Raw genomic sequence first — 22905 nt, 5'->3', positions numbered from 1 at the left:
AATCACAAATATATATATATATATATATATATATATATATATGTACAGTTTGTGTGTTCACATGAAAGACTTGAATAAGGTACCACATTTAAAAAAAAAAACTGAAAAAGGTTTTGGGGCCAGATTCACAAAAAAAATATAACAATAACATTACTCTTAAATGTTTTCTTCTTATGTTTGTAATACAGTAGCCTATATTCCCCCAAAATAACTTTAAGAATGCTCACAGCTTTATTCTTCATTCTAATAATTTCATAAAAATTAGGATAACCTGCAAATTGTCATAAATCCCCAAAAGTAAGATGAATTTATTGGGTTGTTTCAAATTAATTATTAACATTAAGTAATATTTCAACATAACACCGGCTACATATAATATATATATATTACTACTACCAGGAAAGTGCACAAATATATTGACAGCAGTACTCAATGTAAACAATGATCTGTCATGATTATGCGTGATGTGAATTCTTACTAAATACAATAAAAACTTTCAAAAAACTAGTCAAATAGACAAATGAATGCAACAGACAACTCCATCTTGAGACAAACTCTTTAAAAATAACTTAAAGGGCATATTGCAGGTTAGAGGATCCAACGAGGCAATGCATAGAAAAACAATGTAAGAACTAGATTTTCTTTAAAATATACTTATAATTACGCTATAGAAGCTTCTGGAGTTGTTTTTGTGAGAAAATTTTACTTCCGCGTCTGAAAATGGCCGTGGCGGGCGTGATGCAATGAGCGGGAGAGCCGTGAGCCCTCGATTCACACAACAGGAAAACAATGGATCGCAATGACATTTCGGACACTGAGGAAATACTCTTCTGACTGAACAAGCCATAAAGTTATGAGCCTCCTATGCTAAAGAGAGCAGGGACAGGCCAGGATAATGTCAGACAGAACGGTCATTGAAAAATTGAGCTATGATGTGAGGAGAACCAGTGGAGAACAGGACAGGTGTCTTTTGGTGAGAGATGTGCTTATAGATATACACGCTCGGTAACGATATACACTGTGCTCACAATACTGTACAGATTATTATGATCCTATAACAGGCCAGCAGACATTAGTATGTTTAGGGTAGATTTATACTATTAAATGTATAAAAACTTTTCTTGAGTATATTTCCATTGTACTAAAAGCATACTCGGGTAAATTTTTAATACATAGGGCCATATTTTTTTTTATTTTTTTTCCCCTAATTTACAGTTCCAATATCATTACCTTTACCTATTCTTTAACTCTTAAACTACACTTTGTCTGTAAACATTAAGGGAATACATAGCTTGCAGGTGGTGACCTATGAGAGCTGAAGCTGACTCATGACTCCTTCATATCACCTCCAGCCTTTCCTGCCACCCACACCAAGCAAAATCAGGCTGACACCACTCCATCAGTCCAGCCCACAGCTTTGAGCTCTCAGCAGGCAGAGACACCTCACTGTTCTGCAAGCACATTCACTTCAAACACAGAGTTTGACATTGAAAGAAATCCGAATAAAACAATTGCTGCTAGGATCTAGCCAGGATGCCAGCCCGAACCCCGCCCATTTTTTGGTCGGGAAGTTCGGTTTGGACTTTATCCATATAGGAGTAATTATGTTCGGTTCAGAAATCGGCGGGCCAATCAAATTGCCAGGGAGGGCTTTATACGAGGATGGACAGATGACCTGCAGTTACATAATCATCACGTCGCCAAACAGCGCTTGGGTTTGGAACTGGTTTCCCTCAAAGTTAGCCTGCAGCTGGAGAATTGAGATGTATAGATTCCGCTATCGCGTCTGTTGTAAAAGAAATCGACAGCGAATTAATTTTAAAAGACGAACAGAGAACTACAATTAATGCAGTTGTCGATCGGAAAGATGTGTTTGCCATCTTTCCTACGGGATTTGGCAAAAGTTTAATTTATCAGCTGGCTCCGATGGAAAAACCTGTGGTCGTTGTGGTTTCTCATTTGGCCGCACTCATAGAGGAAAATAAAAGAAGTAACACTCATTATTTTACTACTACTTCCAGCGTGCATTGCTCAACATTCGCCACTTACTGCGTTGCTCTGATTGGTTGTAGGTCTATCCAATTGAGTGCAGAGTTTGTTTGTTTTCCTGGTTCAGTTAATGCCTGGTTCAGATTACACGATTTTTTTGTCTGTTGCGATAGTCACTGTGTCAGATTACGCGATTTTGGCTCCTAAAATCTTGTCGTGTCGTGGACAAGACACATGTCAGACTACACGTTACTTCCTGACCAGTCATCGTATGCCGTGTTTAACGGCACGCGTGATGTCATCGAGAAGGTAAAACTCGTAGCGAGTGACTTCCTGAATTGCTTGGCATTGCCTTTTCAGCGTGAGAAATACACGGTGTGGCGTATGAGTGTGTAAACTTGTTGAATTGCGTGTGTCTCACGGCCATTGCGTGAGATTTGAGAACCCTGCTGAAAGAGGACAGTATGGGCTGTCAATCCTCCAAAGAGAACTTGAGGTAAAATATTGTTTTCTTATATATTTTTACTTCCAGTTAACGTTAGCACCATCGTCTCTCTTTCGTTTTGTCTTTTTTGAAAGTTGTACAGGGAAAAGCTTGTGCTCCTATTGGTCAACCTCATACATGTGATGGAACCGTTGTGGACGACCGTTAAAAAAATTAAACATGCCAGTCTTTTTGTCGTGAAGCATCGCAGACGCGACGTAGGTTGTCGCCCACTATGACACACTATACGAGATGATACAATCGAATCTTGCGTCCCGACGCCTGTTGTCGTTTACAAATCCCCACGACACCCTACGTCAAACGGATCACACATCAGCTCCAAATGTACTAATTTGCCCACAAAATTGTCTAAATGACCCTTGCTGCCGACTTTCAAGCTTTGCTAGTTTCATACTGTTTTACCACACAGGTTCTGTATTACAATATATAAATTCAATATATTACAATAAATTAATACAGAAAAAAAAAAAACTCAGAATCAATAGGTCATGTCCAATGTTGCGGAAAGTTACTTTTAAAAGTTATGAGTTACAATTACTACTTGTTACTCTCCAAAAAAGTAACGTGTTACCATGTTACTTTTTATGGAAAGTAATGCATTGTTACTTTTTCTACGTTTACTCTCTAAGCCTTGCACGTGTGGATTTTTTTCCTCTGAAGTGTTAAATGCATTGATACATTCAACAACACAGCCTATAACATAAACAAGATCAAACGATTTCTAAACATTACAGGTTTTATTACTTACTGTACAACTCTTTTTATTGAAAGTAATGCATTTTGTTACTTTTGTACTTTTTTGTTAGTCTATGGCCTAGAGGTTGCAATTTAGAGGTTTATATTAAAAAAAAATTAAAAAAAAAATCAAAGAAAATTCACCGACCATTGTGATAATAAAGAGTGCAATATAGAGTGCATTAGTGCTAAAGTCATTCTGAAATTAGATAATTGTCAATAAAATTAGAAATCAATTTATCCTTGTTCATAACAGATAATGTTTAATATTTTGTGCATAAGTATTAGCAAGATAATTTTAAGCAATGTTTAAGCAAATGAATTAACCTAAAAAAGTAACACTTTTAAAAAAAAAAAAAAAAAGTAACTCAAATATTAATGTGTACATTTTTAAAGTACATGTTTTAATCATTAACCCAACAGTGGGTTAATATATATAAAATGGGGTAAATAATGTAGTCAGCTGGTCATTATCGCAAAGTGAAATACATCATCCTCAACATACTGATGATATTATATAAATATATATATATATAAAAAAAAAAGGTTAAATGCAGCTGAACATAATTTATGGTTACACTGAGGCCACAATATAACTGTCCTATAATCATAGTTTACAAATCCAGGGGAACTGACAGGAAACTCCTTAAAATAGAGCCGCTTCAGTTGACTAAAATAAATACTAAATACACTTACTAATGTGGTGTGGACATGACCTCAAACTGTATGGAAAAAAAAAAAAAAGATTTGGAAAGCTGGTGCCCCAAATGTATCTTCTTATGGGAAGTCAAAGTGAATAAAACGGTCCAATTGCAGCACTACATATTACTTTTCTCTAAGGTTTGGCCCAATGGCAGAGGGCCGGAGTGAGAGTTTCAGGCCAGTGCTGCATCTTACATTTATAAGTGTTCTACTATTACAGGGAGTAATTTTTATCCCAGCCATTAGGGGTCACCGGGGAGAATCTTGCCGCTAGAACATGGTTTATTTAAGAGAGGGAGAGAAGTAGTATGGAGGACAGGTGCTGGGGGGGGGGGGGGGGGGGGGGGGATGGTGATTCAACTGTTTTGGGCATCCAAACTGCACGGTATACATTAAGTGAATGTATTTTGTGCTTGGCTTGTGAAGTTTTAAAATATTGCTAAACATTGAAAGAGTATTTTATATCCTCTTAAGTTGGGAGTCTGTAGAAAATGCATGCAGGAATGAGAAAGGTGGTTACATACGAAATGACTGAAAGGACTGTGGATACTGTTTTTTTCCATGCACCATTGGGATTGGAATATTCTACTGCTATTCAGTGAACTCAGGCCAAGTCTCTGATGGAAATGGTTAGAGAAGTCTATGTGTTTCATCTTTGTACTCTAACAGATAAGTTTGATTTGATTTTGATTTACTTTATTAATCCCCGGGGGGGAATTTATATGTCACAGCAGCACAAAAATACAATAAAAGAGACAATAAAATAACAACAACAACAAGTCTTGTACTCAAATATCAATTTTTCAAAGCATTGTGACTATGATAATATATGACCATCATCTGCATCATCTTATAGCACTGATTGTAAAATCAAATGCAGTTGGGAAAAAAGATTTTCTAAGACGCTCTTTGTAACAGCGTGGATGAATTAATCTTGAGCTGTGGGTACTCACATAAGCTTGAGATATTTCATTAAGAGGGTGACGGTCATGATTAATCATAAGAGAAAGTTTTCCAATCATTTTATCCTGCATTATCTCCTCTACAGTGGGTAACACACTCCCCATAACAAAGCCTGCCTTCTTTATAAGTTTATTTAACTTATTCTTCTCCTTTTCCAACAATCCCCCTCCCCAACATGTGATAGAGTACAAAATAACAAATGAGACTACAGAGTCATAGAATGTCTTAAGTAGTACCTGACGTACCCCAAAGGATCTCAGTTGTCTTAACAAATAAATACAACTCTGACCCTTCTTATAGACATACATCGAATTATCAGACCAGTTGAGCTTGTTGTTCAAATATACACCCAAATACGTGTAAGTTGTTACAATCTCAACTTCTGATTCTCTTCTGACTCTCTCATTAAAGTCATGCTTTAATGAGATTGCCTAAGTTGTCTATGGTATTGAGTGGTATTTAAATTAATGGGTAATATTGGAATACTGCTAGTGTGTCCATCTGAGAGTGAAACACGCTGCTTATGATCATCAATGTATTTATTTATTTTTTATTTATTTTTTGGGAGGGGGGGTCTTTTAATGTTTTGATAATTCATATGGCTATTTTTGATGGAGTTTTTCTTTGCACGGTGTAATTAAGCAGCATTAAATAAGTCAGATTGTTCTCTCATTCTGAAGATTCTGGTCAGATTCTGAAAAGAAAAAAATATGTACATATGATTTAGGCCTCATTTAAACTACATGGTTCAAGTGACCCAAATCCGATCCGATCCGACAGATCAGATATGACCGGTGAACGTGTAAGCAGGAAAAGAAAAAAAACGCACCGATTCCGATTTTCTCACATCGGATTCAGGCCTCACTCGTATGTGGCAATAAATCGGATACGTGCATTAAAACAAGGCCAAAATAAGCGACCCCTAGATTTTGGGGGGCGAGGTCTGTCACAACAACAGATAAACACTAATAAAGTGGGCAAATAAAGCAATCTGTGAACAGAAGTGGTGATTCCTAAAAACAAGCCCATATAAGCGGACTTGGTAACTCTGTACATCACCCCTGTGCAGCAGTATTTCAGGAGATTTTGTGTGAAGTCCCCTGAGAGTGACTTCAAGGACTGTGGGGATGCTTAAAATATGCAATGTACAATGGCCAGCAGCATAAAACAAGCTGACAGTCTTACTCTACATACTCACACACACCAACAGGTAATTTATTCGTCTCAGACCGGCGGGGTCACACTCAGGGGTGGGTAGCCGCCTCCAGCTCCACCGAAGAGGTCTCATTAGATTGCCTGTGCTGCCTTGCCAACTCCACAGGAGTTAAACTAAGAGTACAGCAATAGTACAACACAGACTACACAGTTGTGTCTTTTTCCTGTCTCTGGTCTAGCATCTGGACTTGTTCTTACTTTAGGTGTAATAGAACCTGATTGATTTCACCAAGTCCACCATGAACCGGAAGTTGCAAACGGCTTTTCTCCAGTGTTGTGATGTATTTCCGAGAGAAACGGAATACTAAATGAGGCAAAATAGAGGGCGTGGCTTTTTATTCCAAATAGCACCTGATTGGATCTAGAAAAATGGGTGTTTCATTCTAAAATGGAGGATGACGCAAGTTTACACACGCTGTCAATCAATGCTCGCTAGGCGCTTGCAAACACACAGCAGCTGTCAATTGGAGGGGCGTGGTTATGGATGTTAAGGAGACACCCAAACCGTAAAGCCTACGTCATCGGGCAAGGTCCTCCAATGCAGAGGGGAGGGGCATTTTCAAAATTTGATTAAAGATTACGAAACCAAAAATTTTTTTTGTGTGGATTGACTTGTATGTATGAATTGTTCACCACAAAACGATCAATTTAGGCAAACAAAGTAAGTATGGTCAATTTTGATTTCATGGGGACTTTAAAGGGGTGATGAACTGAGAAATCAAATTTTCCTTGAGCTTTTGAAATCTAAGAGGTCATCATATTATAAGAATATCCTGTAAGTTTCAGAACTGAAAACGTCCTTGTTAGTCCAATAAAAGCTTTTATTGACACCAGGCTCAGCAAACGACTCGTTTTTCAAAGTGGGAAACTATTACGTCAAAGAGGATAAAACACCACTCCCGCAGAAGAAGATCAACACAGCCTGTTTAGCCCCACCCACCGATTCGCGCATTCACGCATAGCTAAATAACATACAGGTAGGCCTACCTCGTGATGACAAACCGGATCGAGCTACCGAGCAATAAACATGCCGTTTACAAAATATTGTGAAGCGCCTGGTTATGGAAGAAGACAGTCGCTGCTTAAGCTTCCTCTGGATTCCAATAGGACTGCATGGATAAACTTTATTTTTAATGACATTCTCTGATGAGGTAAAACATTGTCAGTCTGTTCGCTTCATTTTATTGAGGATTGTTTTGTAAACAAGACACCGATTAAGATTAAAAAAACGGCGCTGTGCCATCTATATTGGATCCGACAGGAATGGTGCAACACACGGACTCTGGGTCGCATCATTCCGAACGGTTTCCATTTTACAACATTGGAAGTTTTCAAAACAATTTCCCCCACGTGCACTGACAACTGAGTTGAAACTCATTGTAATATGCAAAACTGTTATCCACTCACAGCAGTGGCTGTTTACTTCCAAGTCTTCAATGCGAGACGCCCATTAAAACCGAGCGTTTTTGAGCTAGGTTTAAAACTAGAGTAGAAAATAGTCTATTACTTATTTATTTTGATGTTTTTGAGTGTAAAAACCAATCGAACGTCATAAGTTGACCTCATACAACAATATAATAAAATTTAAAAAGCCAGTTCATGACCCTTTTAAAGTGATATTACAAATCACTTTTTCAGATTTACATGCACCATAAAAACATACTGTACAGGGCTTAGAAATAAGCCTTTTCTTTCTTTCTTTTTTTTCAGGGTGGTATAATGCTCTTTTCACAAGATGTAAAATAAATCTCTGATGTCCCCAGAGTTTGTATGTGAAGTTTTAGCTCAAAATACCCCACAGATATTTTAATATCGCATGTTAAAGTTGTCACTTTTTGAGGAATAGCAAAAACGAACCCTTTTGTGTCTTAAAAGCAAATGAGCTGCAGCTCCTGACACCGATAACCTCATGCAGACACGCTAAAATGTCAGAAACCGTTCTGCCTTTTATGTTTAAAACAGATTAAAGTCAGACAAAGATGGAGAGAAGAAGTGACAACAGTGATAGCATATTCTGTCAGGATAATCTATAAATCGCTTGTATAGGAACTGTTGTGACTTTCTATTGCATGTGAAAAGACGGATGATACAGTTTTGAGCTGACTCACAAATGTGCTCTTCAACCTATTTTTTAGTCTATGTTCTCACCATGGACTAAGTGTTCCCGGGGGCGGGGTTTATGTAAATTTTAGGGTTGGTGATGTCACTAACCCGAGAGGAAGCTTGTGTAGTTCCTAGTACCAGCCGTTTATATATATATATATATATATATATATATATATATATATATATATACACACATATATATATACACACATATATATATACACACACACACACACACATATAAGATTCTTTATTGAATAGAAAGCTGAAAAGAACAGCATTTTTTTGACACTTTACGGACACTTATGATCAACTTAATCCATTCTTGCTGAATAATTCCTATTATAATATGTTCTTATTGTAGTAATAATTCCTTCTTTCAAAAAACAAAATCATAACTGACCCCAAACTTTTGAACGATACTGTATAATACCACAAATCAGATGCAGTTTGTGTCAAGTATTTTATAGCCATAGTGTTTGTGGCCATAGTGTTTGACCATCTCTGTAAATCTACTATCTTTGTGGAAATAGTGTTTCACAAGAGCAAATAATAGAGCTTCCTCTGTCCAAATTCAGGCAGACAGCCAACAGCATGATAGTCAAGACATAACAGCTGGGGGTCTCACTGCACCAGACTAGATCTCCCCATACGCATCACCCACTCGGCAAGCGTACATGAAAGACAGAGAGAGAAAGAGAGAGAGCCAGAATGGGGACACAGAGTACCGCATGTAGTCACAAGAGTGAGATGAAGTCAGAGAAAGCAAATGCTGGATGATCACATTCACCCTTCAAACCACTTCACAGCCAAAACACAACTATCAAGATGAATCGTATACACAAATGAGAAAAATAACTAAATAAAAAAGCTGCAAATTCCAAAAAATTTTAGCAACATCATCATTCAACACTAATGTGTGTATGTGGGGGCAGTGAGAAATCTAGTGGAAGTGAATGGGAAGTGACTCGTTAAGTGCGAGTGCAGAACTCACACACAGCGCCCGCCGGCTCCCACCTGCTTTCACCCCAGCAGCTCTAAACACCGACATCACCTCGCTGACCTCTGACATCACCACAGCAGTACAACCACACTGTATACTCCGCTCAATCACAGCGACATTCGTTTAACCACACCAAACCACTGCCAAATTTTCATATTCTGGACAGAACACCACTAGACACTTCATACATTTTTCAGGTGATATACCATTAGTTAGTTATGAGGACAATCTTTAACATTGAATAATTTCAGAATGCGCTTGTGTTTGAGAGTGCAAATGAACAACTTTAAGAATGTCAGTTTGTGCTATATTTTCAGCTGGCGCTCTTTCCTGCTGAAAGAAATAGGCTGTTAGAGGCAGGATCATACTTCTAAAGAGACCTACATTCAGAAGAACGAGACACAGAGCTTCAAACTGGAATAAAGAGCAACATCACTTCCTCCTCATGGTGCCACTTACCCATATTTCATTAATAAAATCACTAATATTCCCATAGTCAGTTAGTTTTAATTCAATTAGACATAACAGTAATAAGATACAATTTTAGATTAGACAGATTATTTTGTACAATAGTTGCTTCATTTGAACAGTATTTATAGCCCATTATTATATTTGAAATGGACCCCAAGAAATATAGTACATTATATAAAATGGACCCCAAGTCTTTGAATGTCCAAAAAGTCTTTAAATCTCGTCGTTTCACATAGCCTATACCATACTCAACATCCACGTTTTCATGGTCCAAACGAAAATACAAAACAGGATAACCAAGCTATATTTATCTCTATAAACGAAATAACAAAATCATAACACACAAGCAATTATTTTAAAAGCAAGATACTTTACATTCTGTCCCTCATCTGAATCGTCCATTTAGTCGGGGACGTCCTCTCCAGTCTTCAACGAATAACACCACGCGATGACCTCGAGTAAAGCAACTGCTTATTAACACTTCCACACTTCACAACCGTAGCAAGTGTATTTCCACTCACCAAGACAAAGATCAAATTCTCACAGTCAAAAATAGGTCTTTCCAAAGACAATTAAGGGATAAATGCTAAGCTACTTAGAGCTTAACGGGTGAGCCAAGGCTGACATTTTTCTCAACAACTTATAGGCACAATAATAAAGCATAGAACTCAAAAACTGTAACTTATTTATTCATCATCACAAAGTCCTATTTATTTATTGAAAATGAGTTTACTATACGTGTTAAGAAAGGTTTGTCAACAGCACTCTTAAGACCCCCTAAAGTAGGTGTGGAAGACCACTAAGAACATCTCCGAACACACAAACTGAAGTTTATTAAAATCCAGCTTGAATACAATCTTTAAAAAGTTCCAGAAATGTCCCAAAATGTTGTTGCTCTTTAGATAGTCGGATATCATTGACTGAAAATTCACATCTGCAAAACACAATCTTGAAAATCAAGAAAACACGAATAAACCCAGCCAGATTCCTGAGTGAGAACCTCTCAAAATCCACTAATCCCAGGATAATGTGAGTTTTGATAGTTATCCATAAAAATTACAAATGTGCAGGTTCACAACTATTTCAGGAATGTGTTGATGGAACACATTAGCTTAAAATAGTATAGAATTATAGTTAGTCAAAAACAGGTTGATTTAATCTGATAGGCATCAAGCCAACAAGATGATGATGAGAGTTTAAAACAAAAGGTTTTTTTTTTGTTGTTGTTTACTAGACATTCTAACTGAAAACTCCATATGCTAATCAATTAATCTTTATATAATGTGTTTTTCTGTTTTTTTTTTCCATTGATATTCTATCTCTACCTGTTATAAAAATTGAAGAGTTCAGATGCAAAAGCCTCTAAAAGCCATTTGAAATTTTCTTCTTTAATGATGATTTTTATCAAACTTGTATATTTAAGTTCAGTCATTTCTCTTAAATGGCAATGATAATTGCCTATTAATTGTTATTTAAGTGAAATTACTAAACTTAAATATACAAGTTTGATAAAAATCATCATTAAAAGGAGAAAATTTCAAATGTCATTTAGAGGCTTTTGCATCTGAACTCTTCAATTATAGACTATGCAGGGCCTTCATTTCTTTGTAAGTGGGCAAACTTACAAAATCAGCAGGGGATCAAATAATTATTTCTCTAACTGTATACACATTCATACACTGTATACACTCACCTAAAGGATTATTAGGAACACCTGTTCAATTTCTCATTAATGCAATTATCTAATCAACCAATCACATGGCAGTTGCTTCAATGCATTTAGGGGTGTGATCCTGGTCAAGACAATCTCCTGAACTCCAAACTGAATGTCAGAATGGGAAAGAAAGGTGATTTAAGCAATTTTGAGCATGGCATAGTTGTTGGTACCAGATGGATATGCATATGCATTCTATACATTTTAGGCTCATTCTCAAATTCATATTGTGCTAGGGGGGCCGGATTATTTCTTTTTTTTTTTTTTGTAATTCAACTTTTTTTATTGTTCAACAGTCAAAACATCATAGTACATCACATTATTCAGTAATCACCTTTACAATTACACATTCCGCCACTAGTCCCCATCAGTGGCAAACAAACCAAAACAAAACCACATAAAAATTAAACAGTTATTGAGCAGTCCTATTTACACCATTTTTATATGCTGCCAAAAATGGTCCCACGTTTTTTTAATTCCTCCCTCATTATGCAGTCTCCCCAACATGCTCTCATGTGAAGCAATTTCAATCATCCCATCGACCCAGTCTTTAAGGTCTGGGGTTTTGGGGCATTTCCAATTTCGCAAAATCATCCTGGCAGCTGTAATACAGCCAATCTTAATACGGGTAAATTTATTTTTTTCTATGTTGGGTATCATTGATTTATCTCCAAGAAGGCATAATCGTGGTTTCACAGGTAAATTGGACCCCATCCACTCTTCAAGTATTGCCAGAATTTTACACCAGAATGGATGAACTAAAGAACATTCCCAAATCATATGTAAATAAGTACCCTCTTCTTCATTGCATTTCCAACATAGATTATTTCCAGCTATCCCCATCCTGTAAAGCCTAGATGGTGTATAATAATATCTATGTATTATTTTGTATTGAATGAATTTCCCCCTAACTTCCCTTATATTCTTACCCACATTAGATATTATGTACCGCCAGTCATCATCATTGATATTAATGCCCAAATCCTTCTGCCGGGCCGGATTATTTCACAATTTTAATCGGACAATTTGACCGGAGAGATTTAATTTTTTTTTCCCGGCCATTGTCCGGTAATTACGCAAACTTGGATTGGTTGCCAACAAGGCGAAGTCCACCATTCTCCACTTCTCGCAGCCCTCTCTCGCACACTGTAAACTGTTTGCAGCACACACAATAGTTTAGATCATAGACTGTTTAGACGTGTCTGTAGTTGATGGCAAACCAAGCATCCAGAGCCAGTGTCTAGCCTTGGCAGCATCGCGTGGAAACATAGTCAACCCACTTGGACTTTGCACCATGAAAACAAAAACTTGCGTCCCATGATTGCCTCTCTCATCTACTACTACTCGATATCACAATTTGACATGCCTGTCATTGGAAAGATCCACGTGGTGTCATGAATAATTAAGAGACAGTGGCCCTCATTTATCAAAAGTGCGTACACCAAATTTCCAGCGTACACCTTGCGTACACTCAAAACCACGGTGAGTTTGAGATTTATCAATATGGACGTGAGCGTACGGCACGCTCGAATCCTACACCAGCTCAGGAGGTGGTGTACGCACGTTTGGAAGTTAGTGAGGAAATGCGCAGAAAAATTCCTAACACCACAAAACGCACTTACAAACTAAAAGATATGATATATTATGACCCACTGTAAAACAAACAAACAAAAAAACAACATAGTAATTATAAACTTCAGTGTTTATTTTTGTGTAACGTGGACTTCAATGTTTAATTTGTGTAACTTTACCAAAGCATTTGATTTGTAAGCATATGTATTCCTTCAGTTGCGAGCCCGCTTTACCCTGACGTTTCATGATTATCCCCGGCAGGTGCGCACGGACTGGGTTCGGTAGCCTAATGAAAGGCTTTCAATGACCAAAAAATTATTCAGACTGACAAAATAATAAAAAATACGTTCTTCTTCTTTTAAATGATAATAATAATACAAATAATAATAATGACATCCGTCTTCTAAATAACTATAAGCATCATTAATACAAATCATAATAATAAGAATAGGCCTACTATTACAAATTGTCATGCAATTATTAATGTGAATTAATGGTACTTCACATCACATCATCGCTATTATACATGTGACGTGATTCGAAATTGAATGCTAATTTCAAAAGACGTGCTGTAAAATAATGCATTGTGATGGGTCATTTCGGCTCCACGTCGGAGAAGTTTCTCTTCTTTGCCGTCTTCCGTGTGTCCATGGCGTAAAATGAGGGCATGGGGGGAGCGGAGACTTGAATATTTAGGGGCGTGTTATTCTAATGACGATCGTTTTCGGCCGCGGGATTTATCAAGGGCAGGCATTGCGTACACCTGGATTTCAAAGGTACGCACATCTTCATAAATCAGGCAGTGAGAGGAGTGTAAGCATAATCTTACGCCAACATATACACCCGTTTCTACGCAAGATTGATAAATGAGGGCCAGTGTCTTCTCATAGGATAAGACGAAAAAACTCATATAATAACCCTATTATTAAATCTAATATATGCTAACATTGTCTTCAATGGTTTTCAACACACATACCTCTGTTAAAATCTCTGAAAATTTGGTTTGGGGTTTCATGACCCTTAAAGGAGAGCTCTGGGTGATTTGCCCTCAGGGTTGGTCATGGCTGCGCATTTGCAGCAGCACAGATGTTCATGCTTTTGCCACTCCAGACAAATATAACACACTCCAGATAGAAAAAGCATCTCTAAAGCAGCATATTACATAACCCTAAGTTTAGCATATTTCAAGTGCATGCCCGTGTTCAGAGTGTTCCACGCTCTGCAAACATCATCTTTACTTGCAAACCTGCGATAACTTGAATTCTAGAGGACTCTCTGGTGCAGGTGTGCACTTAAACACACTTAGCCAGTTGAATAAATTCTGGTAATGGATAAAAAACTAGTAGATTATGATCTCATTATCCTCATTTCTTTCAGTACATCCAGATGCCTGGGTTTTTAAAACACTTCACCATGCTGTTATGGTGGTGAGTGATCATAATTGGCATTAAATTATGAAAACAGCTTTATCTTTCAAACAGCTAAGCTTTTACAAATTCCATCCACTCAAGAGTACTCATATTTAAGCACCCTAAGAACACCTTGAAATTAACCTAATTCTATAGAGTGACAGATATTTCTGCCACACTGAAATGGGGGCCTTACCTAAATAGTGTTCATTTGTTATATATATATATATATATATATATATTTTTTTTTTTCACACACAGACATAGCCATCTTTGCCTGGAAGAACAGAAAGATTTTGTTCATATACAGCAGCAGACACCACATCTCAAACTCACATTAGCCTTCAGTAAAGCTAATAGTACGATAATAATAATAATAATAAACAACATCAACACTTCGTAATGCATCTTTACTGATTCAATTTTTTAATTCTAATTTCTAATTCAAATTGTCAGGCAGCTCCAGCTGATTTCATGCTCTCAGATGTGCAGCCAAAAAAATATGGTCTAGATTATTTTATTTTTTTTCACAGTTCTTTCTCCTCCATGCAATCACTCAAAAGGAGTTATGATTCAACCACACCACCTTTTTTTCTTAATCTAGGAGATCCTGAAAGCCTAACACAAGTGATTGACAGCAAAGATGATCTGCAAAGCATGCACCCCATGCTATTTGCTTGTCATAAATACAAATGACAACAGTAAGCTTTGCACATACAGCACTAACTAAGCTGCTATCAAAACTTAAGTCACTTTAGTTATAAAATGCAGGTGTGTGTATATAACTCTTCACAGTTTGGTCACCTTTTGCAGCATTTTTTTCTTATTAAACTGTGAACAAATATTAGACAGATAGACAGAACTTTGTGAATGCTCATTTGAAGCAAATATGTGATTCATGTATAACAAAAAAACATGCCATCAGTAAACCTAGCCATAGTACTAACTAATAAATATTCAAAGTTTCACAAATGTCCATCTTAATCCTACAGCCACGGACCACGGTTACATTATAAACTATATATTTTTTAAAAAAAAAAATACTCCAGGTGCCTTTTCTTACCTTTGTGCTAACGATACATAAACAGTCCATTCTTCAGAGAGCGACCTCTCAGCATCTCATCGCAGCTGCTCTCTGTCGCTAAGATATGCGAATGCTTGTGCACGAATGCATAGTGCGCGCGACATGAACTTACTCTCAGTTGAGCAAACGTACACATCCATATACCCAGAGAAGTCAAGATTGCATCACCTCATGTTTCTTTTCAGCTGAGCTGCGTGTCGGGATTCTGAGGAGGAGGACGCCTGCACTCATATTGACGCGCATTCAGAGTTGATAAGAGCACCGCGGGGAGCCCGGCCAGCATACGCGCTCCTCTCACCTCTGGACACACGCGCTCCAACAGCACGTCACTGTGTGGGTAACCGCGAGCATTAAAACGCCTCTGCCCTCACTCTGCTGTTTCAGCTTCAGTGGACTTCATGTTTTGCAATTAAATATGGAAAAAAAAAATCACTAAAATGTTTGAGGTGACGCGCAAACAGCAACGAAATGACGTAAAAGTTCAATTAATTCTGCATCATTCCTGTAACTAACCATGTTTGTGATTAATCGTGCTGGGATAAAATCAAACTGTAAAAAAAGGAATTCATTTCCCAATTAAAACTTTTTAGATAGAAGATTATAGGCATTTCTACAGTTTCTACAGTTTCTAAAGAACATTTCTAAAGAATGCTTTCAGCACCTTGTTGAATCAATGCCACATAGAATTAAGGCAGTTCTGAAGGCGAAAGGGGGTCAAACACAGTATTAGTATGGTGTTCCTAAAAATCCTTTAGGTGGTTAGATAGGTAGATTTATCGTTCTGTTTATTCTCAGCGCTTGCTTGCCCACCACTTTAAATGCTCAAGCTCACATGATGGATCCTGATTGGCTGTCAAAGGTTTTTACGTCATCAGCTGGATAAAATCGTTGTCAAAATGATTCCAAGTATGATATTGTTTATCTGTAACGTTATCATTATAGCTGTGGAAAGAACTCAGCTATTCTTTGATATTGAAAATGATTTTTAGAACTATATCTTTATCTGTGTGTTTATAGATCTTGTCCTTGGTTTGAACAGGCCTTTAAACCGATAAAAGTCGATAATAACCGATCCTTACAGCAGTCCTTCAAGCTGTTTTTTCTTGATCAATTTAGTAAGCCTATTTAAAATTCATTTAATCAAACAACATTTTTTGGGGGGATGTTCATGTTTCATGTTTCTGTTGCCCTTACTAAAAGTGTAAAAGTGCATTCATTTGAAACCATAGTTCCATAAATATATCCAGAAAGCTATAGTTATATACAAAAATATTTGAAAAGGGTATGTTAGACCCAATTACAGTTTCTTACATGCGGTCAATCATTGTGGAGAGATTTTTGTTGGAAAAAATAAAACACCACAAAGCTAGAAGCACGCCCTCTGTGCCAGACAGCCAGTGAAAACATAAAATGATCTACAATCAAACACTCACAACCACCATTTGAGTCTTCATAGAAATGAGACTGCTGTGCATTTTTAAAACTTTCTATCCAAAGTGTGGCAGATCACTTTCAATCCCAACAGAAAATAAGTCTACCCACTCCCAAAAATGTGAGCAAATAATTTAAATGAAAAAAAATGCATGACAAGTCCCTATCAAATTTAAATGAGAAATTACCATCATTAAAATAACAAGCTAACACTAAATATTCTGCATTTAGAGTCACAGAACTCTGTACTATTTTAAAGTAACACATCTAAACTCCAATCAGTTTAGTCAATGGTTTAAAACTTCAAATGTTCCAAAGTATGCATATTAATTAAGGGGCATTACATTCTCACTTTCCTTTTAAGCATAAGTTTAACAAATACTGGACGTTCTGAAGTAGGTTCATCTGAGCTGAATCATTACCATGATTTAAAAAAAGAACATTATGATGGGTCTCTGAACGATATTACATAGCACTAATCTACAAATAGTATAGCAACCACAATCCAAGTTCTATAGTAAAGCAATATAACACTAACAATCAGCTCAAAAACTAAAAGAGAATTTAACTTACATTTTAGGCAACAATCCAGTTACCTTGTCTATTTTGATCCTCCAATGAAAATGGTCTACAAACCTGAAGGAGGATCAACCATTGCATTCATATGAGCAACACGGAAGTGCTACTTCACTCAAAATGAATCACTATTTTTAAATGAATCATTGAATGAATAACTACTTTCACAAGCATAAAACCATTTATTCTTGTCGGTTTCAGCATCAACAATGGTGTCATAATTTGCAGCAATTACTATCAATAACAATATTCAAGAAACGTGAGCTGCATACAGCAAACATGCTCTTCTATGAAGCATATAAAACAACATAATATTCTGCTTACCTCTTCGCTTTGAGGACAGATGTTGGGCATGGTTTCTGTTGGTCCAGTGGTACTGGGAGGGCCAGAGAAATTCCATTCGTTAACAGGAGGAAAAGGTTCTCTGGTTTTAAGGCTTGATGACTCTATGGGCTTATCCTCATTATCCTGGAGGCTCACTTCATAAAATTCCTGGATATCTGAAAGAATTAACAGGTTATAATAAAGTACATGAGATTTTATAGCCAGCCACCAATACAGCTATAATCCCTATAAATGTTCACAGCATCAAACTTTCATGAAAATACAGATTCCACATTATTAGAACAAATTTATACAAATTTTTTAGAGACATCCATACATGCATGCACACTAACAGACTTAAGGGGAGCAATGTAAATGTATAATATATATATATATATATATATATATATATATATATATATATATATATATATATATACATACATACATACATACATACATACATACATACACACACTCTCACACACACACACACACACACACACACACACACACACACACACACACACACACACAGACCAAAAAGTATTATTAGGAACACCATACTACTGTGTTTGACCCCCTTTCGCCTTCAGAACTGCCTTAAATCTATGTGGCATTGATTCAACAAGGTGCTGAAAGCATTCTTTAGAAATCTTGGCCCATATTGATAGGATAGCATCTTGCAGTTGATGGAGATTTGTGGGATGCACATCCAGGGCACAAAGCTCCTGTTCCACCACATCCCGAAGATGCTCTATTGGGTGGAGATCTGGTGACTGTAGGGGCCATTTTAGGACAGTGAACTCATTGTCATGTTCAAGAAACCAATTTGAAATGATTTGATATTTGCGACATGGTGCATTATCCTGCTGGAAGTAGCCATCAGAGGATGGGTACATGGTGGCCATAAAGGGATGGACATGGCACTACGATGCCCAATTGGCACTAAGGGGCCTAAAGTATGCCAAGAAAACATCTCCCACACCATTACATCACCACCACCAACCTGCACAGTGATAACAAGGTATGATGGATCCATGTTCTCATTCTGTTTACGCCAAATTCTGACTCTGGATGTCTCAACAGAAATCGAGACTCATCAGACCAGGCAACATTTTTCCAGTCTTCAACTGTCCAATTTTGGTGAGCTCTTGCAAACTGTAGCCTCTTTTTCCTATTTGTAGTGGAGATGAGTGGTACCCGGTGGGGTCTTCTGCTGTTGTAGCCCATCCGCCTCAAGGTTGTGCGTGTTTAGGCTTTACAAATGCTTTGCCACATACCTCGGTTGTAATCAAGTGGTTATTTCAGTCAAAGTTGCTCTTCTATCAGCTTGAATCAATCGGCCTATTCTCCTCTGACCTCTAGCATCCACAAGGCATTTTCGCCCACAGGACTGCTGCATGCTGTATGTTCTTCCCTTTTCACACCATTCTTTGTAAACCCTAGAAATGGTTGTGCGTGAAAATCCCAGTAACTGAGCAGGGGTGCGTTTCCCGAAAGCATTGTTAGCCAACTATGGTCGCAAGTTGGTAGCAATTTCCATTGAACTCTATTGGTAATGACAGAAGTTGCGACCATAGTTGGCCAACAATGCTTTCGGGAAACGCATCCCAGATTGTGAAATACTCAGACGGGCACCAACAACCATGCCATGCTCAAAATTGCTTAAATCACCTTTCTTTCCCATTCAGACATTCAGTTTGGAGTTCAGGAGATTGTCTTGACTAGGACCACACCACTAAAACCATTAAATCAACTGCCATGTTATTGGTTGCTAAGATAATTGTACTAATGAGAAATTGAACAGGTGTTCCTAAAAATCCTTTAGGTGAGTGTACAGTATGGCTACACCAAAAAAGGACCCATACATTGACCATTATGCTGCCTTCAACACAGAGGGTCATAATTGATATGAAAATGTTCATCATATTCATCTTTACGTTTCTGTAAAAGTAGGCTGCACACTGCACATTATGTCTTCCCACACACATAGCAGCCGACATGCAAGTAAATCACCAAGGATTTCTGTGTGCAGTGGCATGAGATTCTGATCATTTTTTTTAATACATTCTTTTGGCTTTTCAGAGATACTGTTGAGTCCTTATAGATGTTTTCAGCCTAAAACACAGACTAGATTGACTAATAATATGCTGGACTAATAAGAACACCATGAAACACAAATACTGTTTATGGTTAAATGAGAGTTCAGAAATGAGAGCAAAATGAGGAGTTTAAATCATGGAAACATAATGGTAATAAGAATGCACCAAGTTGTAACCCACTGAGGGTTTAGTGCATAACTGGAAACAAAATAGAGTGATGATGCATTTCAAATGGCTGTATAAAACAAATATACAAAAAAATTCCAAGTTATTACTTCATCGTTATTTCTGGATAGATATGTTCCGTTGGACTTTGTAACAGTGCTTATCTAATTTCTTCTTCCATTTGATCTTATTTACATAAACTCCCAAAAGATCCAGCTTAAAAGCGAAACTCAAAAGATTTTCCCAAATTGACGAAAATTAGATAAATTACTTGAAATGATTAAACGAAACATTGCTTAGCCCATTACCAGCAAATATTATCCAAGACACTTTTTGAAAAAAACACATTACTCATCCATTTCAATCACTTCTCCATACCTAGTAATTACTTTAAAATAAAAACAACCAAGCAAAACCCAAAATGCCAATTTTTCTAAAAACTAAAGGGATTGACACAAATGACAATTGTGTCATCATTTACTTATCCTAAAGTTGTTCCAAGCTTATATAAATTTCTTTCTTCTGCTGAACATACAATATGATATTTTGAAGAATATGAGTAACCAAATAGTCAATGGTCCATCTGTTTGAGTAGCCTACTCATATTCTGATGACAGAATTCTCATTTCTGGGTGTAGGCTACTATCCTTTCCCTTTTATAATGCTTTCTGTGAACTATTGAAACCCTGCTTCTTTCAATTTTCTCTAATTGTTATTCCATAACAAGTTTAAAATTTTGGGTCAACACCTTTATTTGCAGTTAAATAAAATAAAAAAAACAATGCTGCTGTAACACACCACTGAACTTGTCAAACACAAAAAGTCAAACCTGTTCCACCATTTCAGCACACAAGACAAAATGCTAAGAAACTTTCTCAAGGAAAAAATCGGTTGTTAACAGCAACTTACCTATAAGAGCATGGAAGAGTGTACTCTGAAATATGTCGATGACTCTCTCAATTGAAAGTCTGAGATGAGGGTCTCCAGTCTGACTGAGTTTAGTTCTGTATTCCTCCAGAAGCTGCAGTGCCCTCTGAGCATCTGAAAAAAATATATATATTATTATTATTATTAGCCTATTATTATTATGAAACACCGCTGAAAAACACTGGGCAGACAGAACAAAATAAGAGGTTTAAAATAGATTAAGAAAATATAAATATTTATTTATTTCTCTCATATTCAAATATTGCCTAGATACGGAATTTATATAGGCTACATTTTTTAAAAAATACCTCACCTTTCTTTCTCACTGGCATGATCAAGACTCGAAGATTCAAAGTCCCACACTTTTTAAAAGGCGACTGCTGTAAAGCATTGGAATGAATGAGCGGTCACTTTCACTTTGAGTCGCGTCACTTTGATTTGGCAGTGATCAACAACAATCACCGGTGTGATTCAGAGTGGTCAGAGTGACATGTGAGAGTGAAAGATCAATAGCAATAATCCGCCAATACAACAAAAAAAAAAACTATAAACAACCAACTTCACTCATAACCTGCTGTCAGAGAAGGCAGAACCCCGTAGCTAGGCTTTCAAACAACTCTGGACTTATAACAACTTTCTGCAGACGAATGAATGGAGTAAAACAGAAAAACGCGGTGTGCATTACAAATATTTGGAAAAACTGCCTCCGGTCTGTTGCAATGGAAGTGGTAGAATTGGCAGAAATACTAATAATCCCTGTTGGAGTGCAAGTAAAGTTCACTCGTGGACGGGTTGCCGTCTGTAGGCTCTCCCGTTCCCTTCTGACTGGAGTCGGATTCCCACACGTCCGTAATCGAAACTTCTTTAACGCAACACTTCCTCTTTCTTCTAGTATGCCCGAAATTCCCAAACTTTCCTGCAAAATGGCGACCTTGATATGCAAACAGATCACATGATCTACTGATCTACTGCCTTCCCTCTGCGCTCAAAGGAATCAGCGCTCAGGTTTCTTCACTCAGCAGCTGCGAGGAAGCAGACAGTAAAAGAGCGAGCTCTTTATTAAGTTTATCCTCACTTTAAGTAATGAAATCTGGAGAAATTATATGAGAACCATAGAACATCAGTCTCCTTCAGAGTTTATGGCTAGCTGTGGTAGTAACGTATATAGCCTATTATGCCTATATCATTTTATTCAGTTTTATTTTAAAACTTAACTAACAAAGACATTTTTAAGCCTGTGCGTCCTTCAGTTGTTTGACAGCATCTCGAGTAGCTATAAAAATGTTGTGACATCATAACAATCCTCATAATCCATTGGCCTGTGTCTGCTAATGAAATGACTGTGATTGAGGTTTAGTCTCTTGAATGGCGAACTGGAATTATCAAAATCCTGCTTTACTCATTAAGTATCACCCATGACTGAAAATGAGTCTTTGTGATTTCATGTTACTCATTACACATCAGTGATTTGAGTGGTGTGTATTGTGCAAGAGTTCTTATTATATTTAATATTTCACAGTTTGTATTTCTAGGTGACAAGTAGCCTAATTTTTTTCATTGATGGAGAAAAAAATATTAGGCTAACTGGTCAAGTTTGAAATATATTAATAACTTTAGAATAGCCTATCCTATTATATAATACAGTAACAATGCATAACATTAACAATCAGCAAAATATTTGTAGCAGTGCAGTATTTACTAATTTTGATTGAGACATTAAAATGCAACTTTTCATGTTAGCTCAGTCTCATATAGACAATGACTTTTGTGTTGAACTTAACATAATTACATTAATAAATGCTTTCAAATAGTTCATATGTTAACTAATTGGCTAAGTAATGTTAACATAACTTTATTGTAAAGTGTTACTCAAGCACCCCAGCCAGAATAACATTTGAATAATATGTTT

The 22905-nt window shown here is 37.0% G+C and overlaps 1 protein-coding gene across 16 annotated transcripts in view; it reads right to left on the bottom strand.

Moving 5' to 3' along the window:
* dlg1a (discs large MAGUK scaffold protein 1a) overlaps positions 1-21909 on the bottom strand; it is a 137640-nt gene extending 115731 nt beyond the window's left edge. For 10 of the 16 annotated variants that reach the window (XM_039691431.2, XM_039691436.2, XM_039691433.2 and 7 more), the window contains exons 1-3: positions 21310-21908; positions 20979-21110; positions 17800-17975 (exon numbers count right to left, since the gene is read on the bottom strand). In XM_039691431.2, coding sequence (XP_039547365.2) covers positions 17800-17975; positions 20979-21110; positions 21310-21328 — 327 coding nt within the window. In that variant the 5' untranslated portion in view covers positions 21329-21908. Of the gene's footprint in view, positions 1-15447; positions 15493-17799; positions 17976-20978; positions 21111-21309 lie in introns of those variants that run through there. The other 6 variants (XM_039691437.2, XM_039691440.2, XM_039691441.2 and 3 more) reach the window with 3 other exon arrangements.
* Between the last annotated feature and the right edge of the window lie 996 nt (positions 21910-22905).

The sequence above is a fragment of the Pimephales promelas genome, chromosome 8 (assembly GCF_988280905.1).
Source record: "Pimephales promelas chromosome 8, fPimPro1.hap1.1, whole genome shotgun sequence".
In the NCBI taxonomy this organism is placed as follows: Eukaryota; Metazoa; Chordata; class Actinopteri; order Cypriniformes; family Leuciscidae; genus Pimephales; species Pimephales promelas.
The sequence above is the reverse complement of the archived record's forward strand: the minus strand, read 5'-3'. Positions and strand labels throughout refer to the sequence as shown.